The 7,231-nt window shown below is 51.2% G+C and overlaps 1 protein-coding gene across 1 annotated transcript; it reads left to right on the top strand.

Annotated features, from left to right (window-relative positions):
* Nucleotides 1–2,001: 2,001 nt before the first annotated feature.
* Nucleotides 2,002–5,094, top strand: ZNF575 (zinc finger protein 575). Its single transcript, XM_005886507.2, has 4 exons — nucleotides 2,002–2,541; nucleotides 2,778–2,888; nucleotides 3,590–3,688; nucleotides 4,084–5,094. Exons 3-4 carry the CDS (start codon nucleotides 3,607–3,609, stop codon nucleotides 4,743–4,745), a joined length of 744 nt encoding a protein of 247 aa, XP_005886569.1. The 5' UTR covers nucleotides 2,002–2,541; nucleotides 2,778–2,888; nucleotides 3,590–3,606; the 3' UTR covers nucleotides 4,746–5,094.
* The last annotated feature ends 2,137 nt before the right edge of the window (nucleotides 5,095–7,231 follow it).

Below are 7,231 nucleotides of genomic sequence, written 5' to 3'. Positions count from 1 at the left end.
TGCACACCCCACACTGGGGATCGAGCCCCCAACCTAAGCAGGTGCCCTGATCGGGAATAGAACCATGACCTCCTGGTTCATAGGTTGACGCTCAACCACTGAGCCACACCGGCTGGGGCTACGTGAAATTTTTTTCAATTGAGCCGTTTAGTTCAAACCCACATGGGGCCATTGGGGGAATTTGAACACTGTGGGCTATGTGATAACATAGAAACAACTCTAAAATTTGAAGGGTGTGATAGCAATATTGTGGTTATGTTTAAAAGAGAGAGTTCTTATATTTTTAGAGATACAGACTGAAGTGTTCTGGGTGAACTATCTGGAATTTGCTTCAAAATATTTTAGTAGGCTCAAGGAGGGGTGTTGAGAGGATGATGAAACAAATTTGGCCATGCTGAACCTGGGTGAGGGGTATTTGGGGTTAATTACTCTTCTACTCCCTCTCTTTTTGTGTATGTTTGAAATTTTCCATAACCTAAAAATATGGTTAAAGAAAAAAGTATATGAAAACCTAAACCAGCTCATGTCACTTTCTGTGTTTAAAATCCTCCCTTGGTTTCCCATTCAGCTTAGACCTCTAGCCAACTCTTTGACCTCAAGTTCTTAATTTTCTCCATCATTCTCCCTTATTACAGAGGGCTTCTGGCTGTTCATTCTTTCAAACATTCATTTGACACAAATTTATTGAACACCTAATATGTGCTAAGCGCTGTTCTGGATGCTGGGGACAGAAATTAACAAGATAGACAAGTTGTCCATCTTATTTTTTAATAACTTTATTTTTTAATTAGTATATTTTTCTTTATTTTTTTAAATATATTTTATTGATTTTTTACAGAGAGGAAGGGAGAAGGATAGAGAGTTAGAAACATCAATGAGAGAAGCATCGATCAGCTGCCTCCTGCACACCCCCTACTGGGGATGTGCCTGCAACCAAGGTACATGCCCTTGACCAGAATCGAACCCGGGACCCTTCAGTCCGCAGGCCAATGCTCTATCCACTGAGCCAAATCGATTCGGTTAGGGCAGTGGTCGGCAAACTCATTAGTCGACAGAGCCAAATATCAACAGTACAACGATTGAAATTTCTTTAGAGCGCCAAATTTTTTAAACTTAAACTATATAGGTAGGTACATTGTTATTAACTTAATTAAGGTACTCCTAAGGCTTAGGAAGAGCCACACTCAAGGGGCCAAAGAGCCGCATGTGGCTCGCGAGCCGCAGTTTGCCGACCGCGCGGTTAGGGCCAAGTTGTCCATCTTAACAGAGCTCACATTCTAGAAGACAGGTATACAATGTTAAGTGTATACAAGTAATGGAGAAAGGGGAGCCCTATGAGATAGGGTGGGCAGGGGAGGCCTTCTGCAGTGGTAATATTTGAACTGAGACCTGAAGGGGGAATCAGCAAACAAACTGATGGACGAAGGGCCTTGGAGAAAGAGGCACAGCTAGTGCAAAGGCCCTGAGATAGAATTGACTAATTTATTGAGCACCGTGGGCACTGTTCTAAACACTTTCCATGGATTACTGAATTTAATCCTAACAACCTGGATTGTATAGATGAGGAAACTGAGGCCCAAGGTCACACAGCTAGAAAGTGGCAGAGCCAAGATTCCAGGCAATCTGGCTCCAGAGCCCAAATAACCCCTCAGGGTAACTCCCATAGCTCCCAGGGCTCGCCAGACCTTGTGGCTGAAGAACCACCACCCATGCAGGAGATTCCTACGGGCACTTCACGGTCACTCCCGTGCGGGGCGGGAAGGTGCCCGTCACTGCTCGCGGAAGGATGCAAAGCAGGAGCTCCAACCCCTCTGGAAACACCGGCCTGGGCACCTCGCGACCCGGGCCCTCGGTCACTCCCCTGGGTCCTGCCATTGGAGTGGGAGGGGCGGAGAATCTTGAATCACCCAATGGCGAAGGGTGCCTGGGCGCTATGCAAATTAAAGTGCCTTTTATGGGGCGTTAGCTCCGCCCCGCCCTCTGTCCCGGAATTAGCCAGACTTTTTGCAAAAGCCTTGAGCGACGGCTTGGGCAGCTGTAGAAACTGCACCCGGAGACGGAACGCGGGCTCCTAAATGCTCCGAAAGAAGCAGAAAAGCGCAGGTGCCTGTGCTGGGCGCTGTCTCAGGGAGGTCTAAGCGCAGCGTCTCCCCGTTAGCACATTCTTGACTCCAATCAGCCACCGTAGGCCCAGCAAACCTCTGTACCCTTTCCCACTGTCCTTCGGCCCGTAGCTCTGCGCTTGCTCACCAACGAGACTGCCTCGCGCACCCACCCCTCCTTCGACTCTGTCTCCCACGCCGCAGCCTCCGCCAGCTGTGACTGCGCTTGCGTACTGACGCCCCCACCGGCACCGCATGGGAGGAGGGGATGGAAATGAGGCTGGACCCTGCCGCTTTGGAGCGCACCTTGCCCTGCCCTACGGTCGCTGGGTGCACGGCGTGCGGTGCAACTCCTTCCCATCCGAGGGCAGCGGGGCTGCGACCTCGGCCTCCGCGGGAGGGGCCCGCAGCCCCGCCCCCGGGGAGGTGCAGTCCGCAGGTGAGAGTGCTGGGGTCCGGGCCCAGACGCTTGGTTCTTGGGGAAATGGGTTAGGGGCGGGGCGCTAGAATCTCCCGGGGTGGGATCGTTTGGGATGCTGATGCATAGGTTCCGGTGGGGCTGCATCTGTGCCTGAGCCTTGGGAGGGTGCACTGGTGTCCGAATGCCACGATCCCGAGGCCCGGGACGCTTGAGATCCCCGACACACGCCACATTCTTTCTCTGTCTCCCTCCAGGTCTCCTCTCTGCTCTCTACGGCTTCAACTCCACACCGGGGATGAAATTTAGCAACGAGGAAGAAATTTAGCGGCCCTCGTGGCGTCAATGGACTGAGACTAAGCCAAAAGGTAAAGATACCTCTTTGACGTGAAATTCCGCCGGGAGCCCTTAGGCCCCTCTCCTGGGAAACTTGTGAAAGACACACGCCCACTGAATCTTAGGCCCCGCCCCTGGGTCTGAGCTGCAGAGCAGCGGACTTGGGGTACTATTTGTATAGCTCCGCCCATTTTGGACAGAGGCTCCGCCCTCCCTGCACCAGGAACGCTGCGTTCAAGTTGTTCAGAGGCCCAGCTACTCCGCTGGAAGGCTCCAACCGTGGGTCTAGCAGTGGTTCTCAACCCTCCTAATGCCGCGACCCTTTAATACAGTTCCTCATGTTGTGGTGACCCCCAATTTCATTGTTACAAATCGAACATAATTAAAGCATAGTGATTAATCACAAAAACAATATGTAATTATATATGTGTTTTCCGATGGTCTTAGGTGACCCCTGTGAAAGGGTCGTTCGACCCCCAAAGGGGTCGCGACCCACAGGTTGAGAACCGCTGGTGCCAAAGGGAATGCTTCTGCGTCCGATTTGCATAGCCCCGCCCCTCGTGCTTTTAGGCTCCGCCTTCCAGCAACTCCCATCCTTGCTTAGGATCCCAGATTTAAATGAGACCAGGCTCCTTGAACAGACTGACCCCTGATTTTAGGAACCTCCAGCCCTATCTCCATTAGCCTAATAACCACCAGCGACGCCCCTCCACCTCCCTACGCCCTCCTCTAGGTTTCTGGGCCAGCAAGATGCTGGAGCGAGATGCAGAGCCGGCGGCTGAGGCCACAGATCCTAGTCCTGCAGGCAAGGAAGCAGTGACCACAGGCGGAGGTGAGAGCGGCCCTGTGTGTGGTGAAAGTTTGAGAGCCCAGGGTGATGACAGTTTGGGATCCCCTAAAATGTGACGTTCCGGGGAATCCTGGGTTGGCTTTGCGGGACCTGCGTGATCATTTCTAGGACTCGGGGAAATTACAGGAGGGGCAGGGAGGGTGACATGCAAAAATTCAGGGTGATCACCTTGGAAAATCCTAGAAGCGGTTTTGGGAAAGGCTTCGCTTTGGGGATCCAGGTAGGTGATGCTTTGGAGCCGTTTAGGACGATGGATGGCAGCGGCTGGAGGTGCCCAGATACATTCAGATATCAAAGTGGGGTGGGCGTCGGGGAGCCTGGACTAGATTTAGGGAGTTGGCTGCAGCCAGGAGCCCACCAGCCCGCCTGTACCCTAGCTCCCCACCAGGGTTCGTCCAAGAAGCCCCACCAGTCGGCTCCGGGGCCTGCTGCCTCCACAGAGACGCCATCTCGACCCCGCCGACGACCCCCGCCCCAACGCCCGCACCGATGCCCCGACTGTGACAAGGCCTTCTCGTACCCGTCCAAGCTGGCCACGCACCGGTTGGCACACGGTGGCGCTCGCCCCCACCCGTGCCCCGACTGCCCCAAGGCCTTCTCCTACCCTTCCAAGTTGGCAGCCCACCGCCTCACGCACAGCGGCGCCCGCCCGCACTCGTGCCCGCACTGCCCAAAGGCCTTTGGCCACCGCTCCAAGCTGGCAGCCCACCTCTGGACCCACGCGCCCGCCCGCCCCTACCCATGCCCTGACTGCTCCAAGTCCTTCTGCTACCCCTCCAAACTGGCTGCCCACCGACACACGCACCATGCCACGGATGCCCGCCCCTATCCTTGTCCGCACTGCCCCAAGGCTTTTTCATTCCCCTCCAAACTGGCTGCCCATCGCCTATGTCATGAACCCCCCACCGCGCCGAGCAGCCAGGCCACCGCCCGACGACATCGCTGCTCCAGCTGCGGCCAGGCCTTTGGCCAGAGACGCCTCCTGCTCCTTCACCAACGCAGCCACCACCAGGCTGAGAGTCAGGGGGAGCGGGAGTGAGCCCTCCCCTTGGCTCACCGGCGCCCTCTGCCGCCAGCTCCAGTAAACACAGAGGTGGCATTTCTAAACCAGGCTTGCCTCTTGTAGCTGGCAGGGAGGTTGGTTCCTCCTTACTGGGCTGTAACTTAAAAGGTGGAGGAACTCTTGGCTCACCCACTTTGGGGAAGGGGAGGGAATGTATCAACCACAGAGAGTTAACCGGCCCCAAACCATGGACCTGGAGCTGTGGTGGGAAAGAACTGGCTCTGGTTTTTCCTGACTATTCATTTTGCGAAGGTACAAAGTCTGCTAGCATTGTGGGGTGGTGGGGAGTGTGGGAAAACAGGCTCTCTCCTGTTGTTGTAAGTTACTGGTGGGGAGTGTGGGAAAACAGGCTCTCTCCTGTTGTAAGTTAAATTGGTGCTTCCATTTTGGCCATTTGGCTGTACCTATGAAATACTTAAATGCACACCTGCTCGTGTCAGCTATTCCACTTCTAAGAATGTATCCTATAAACTCCAGCATGTGAACAAGGCATAAGGACAAGGATGTTCGCTGCAGCATTATGGTTGTGCCCAAAGATGGAAAACAACCCAAGTGTTCATCAATTGAGACCAGCTAATTAATTACAATACAGCCATAGACTGGAAGATGTGGCTGTAGGGGGTGGAAATCAGCTCATTGTGTACCGATGTGGAAAGATTCCCAAGATATAAATGATAAAAGCCAGAACAAGGGGCATACTGCTGATAGTAGGTAAAGTCCTAGCTTTGGAGCCAGCCCTGACCCACTGCGTATGAGCCGAGGGGCCTTGGACAACCTTTGGCACTTCTCTGGACTCAGATACCTTATCTATAAAATGGGAGTGTTATAAGGCCCTTGTAAGGGTGCAAGCATCATCATCTTGGGCAAGTCAGTTCCCTTCTTAGAGCCAGTTTCTCTCACTATAAAATCAGATGAGTGAGCTAACATTGGACTGCTCTTCATCCTACACATTAAGCACCTACTGTGTGCTAGGACCTGAATAGGGTATTAGGAATACAGCAGTAAATGAGACAGGCCTGGTTTAGTGAGGAGACGGGTCACTAGTCAAGTAGTGGCAAAAAAAAAAAAAAAGTAAGCTTAAGTCCATTTTGAAGAACAAGTAGGGGAGCCTTGGTTCTGACATGTGACAACCCCACCTGGAGATCAGGGGTTGGCAAACTTCCTGTAAAGGGCCAGGTGGTATATATTTTTAGGTTTTGCAGGCCATACGGCATCTGCCATGACTACTCAACTCTGCTGTTGTAAAAGCAGCCACACTCATGACACTGTAATGAATTTGTGGCTGTGTTCCAATAAAACTTTATTTCAAAAACAGCAAGTGGGCTGGATTTTGCCTATGGGCGGCAATTTGCCGACCCCTGCTGTAGATGAGTGGGGAGAGGACAGGCTAATCTGTGAGTTAGCTGAGGTGGGAAAAAATGAAATGGGAGGGACCCTGTGATGGGCAGAATAATGGTCTCCCAAAGTTGTCCCCATCCTAACCCCTAGCACCTATATGTTAGCTTACACATGGCAGAATGGACTTTGCAGATGTGATTAAGGATTTTGAGATGGGAATATCCTGATTATTTGTGAGCCCAATGTAGTCACAAGGGTCCTTATAAGGGGAAGAGGGAAAAAGAAGTCAGAGCAGATGTGAAAATGGAAGCAGAGATTGAGTGATGCAGGGCCACGAGTCAAGGAACTTGGCAGCTTCTAGAGTCTAGAAAAGTCAAGAAAATTATTCTCCCTTAGAGCCTCTAGAAGGAACCCAGGCCTGCTGCCACCATGATTTTGGCCCAGAGACTGAATTTGGACTACTGACCTCTAGAACTGTAAGAAAATAAATGTGTATTGTTTAAAGTCATTAAGCTTGTGGTAATTTGTTGCAGCAACAATAGAAAACTAATACAGATCCCTACCTCACACCATACACAAAAGCTAGTTTCTAGGGAGTTAAGATCTAAATTTAAAGCACAACACTAATTTAAATGGAAATATAGGAGAATATCTTAGTAACCTCAGAAGTAGAGAAAGTATTTTTAAGACACAAAAAGAACAAATTATAGAGGAAGAGACTGGTACGTTTGACCATAAACAAATCAAGTTAGAAATATGATGCAGCATGATAAGAGTGTATACCTAACATATACTATTCTAGAGGTTAGGAAAGGCCTTCCTTTTTTTTTAAAATACGTTTTTATTGATTTCAGAGAGGAAGGGAGAGGGAGAGATAGAAACATCAATGATGAGAGCAAATCATTGATCAGCTGCCTCCTGCACACCCCCTACTGGGGACCAAGCCTGCAACCTGGGCATATGCCCTTGACTGGAATCAAACCCAGGACCCTTCAGTCCCCAGGCCAATGCTCCATCCACTCAGCCAAACCAGCTAGGGCAGGAAAGGCTTTCTTGAGCAGATAATGTTTTGAGTTGAGACCTGAAAGGTGTGAAGGATGGACTGAGAGATGGTTTGTGGAGTC

The sequence above is a fragment of the Myotis brandtii genome, unplaced genomic scaffold (genome assembly GCF_000412655.1).
Source record: "Myotis brandtii unplaced genomic scaffold, ASM41265v1 scaffold987, whole genome shotgun sequence".
Lineage (NCBI taxonomy): Eukaryota > Metazoa > Chordata > Mammalia > Chiroptera > Vespertilionidae > Myotis > Myotis brandtii.
Note: the sequence above shows the minus strand (reverse complement) of the source record. Positions and strands in the feature narration are given on the sequence as shown.

Coding starts and splice junctions, on each gene's coding strand:
- ZNF575 (XM_005886507.2), top strand. CDS start 3,607: ATGCTGGAGCGAGATGCAGAGCCGGCGGCTGAGGCCACAGATCCTAGT. Junction 3,689..4,083: donor AGCAGTGACCACAGGCGGAG/GTGAGAGCGGCC, acceptor CCTGTACCCTAG/CTCCCCACCAGGGTTCGTCC.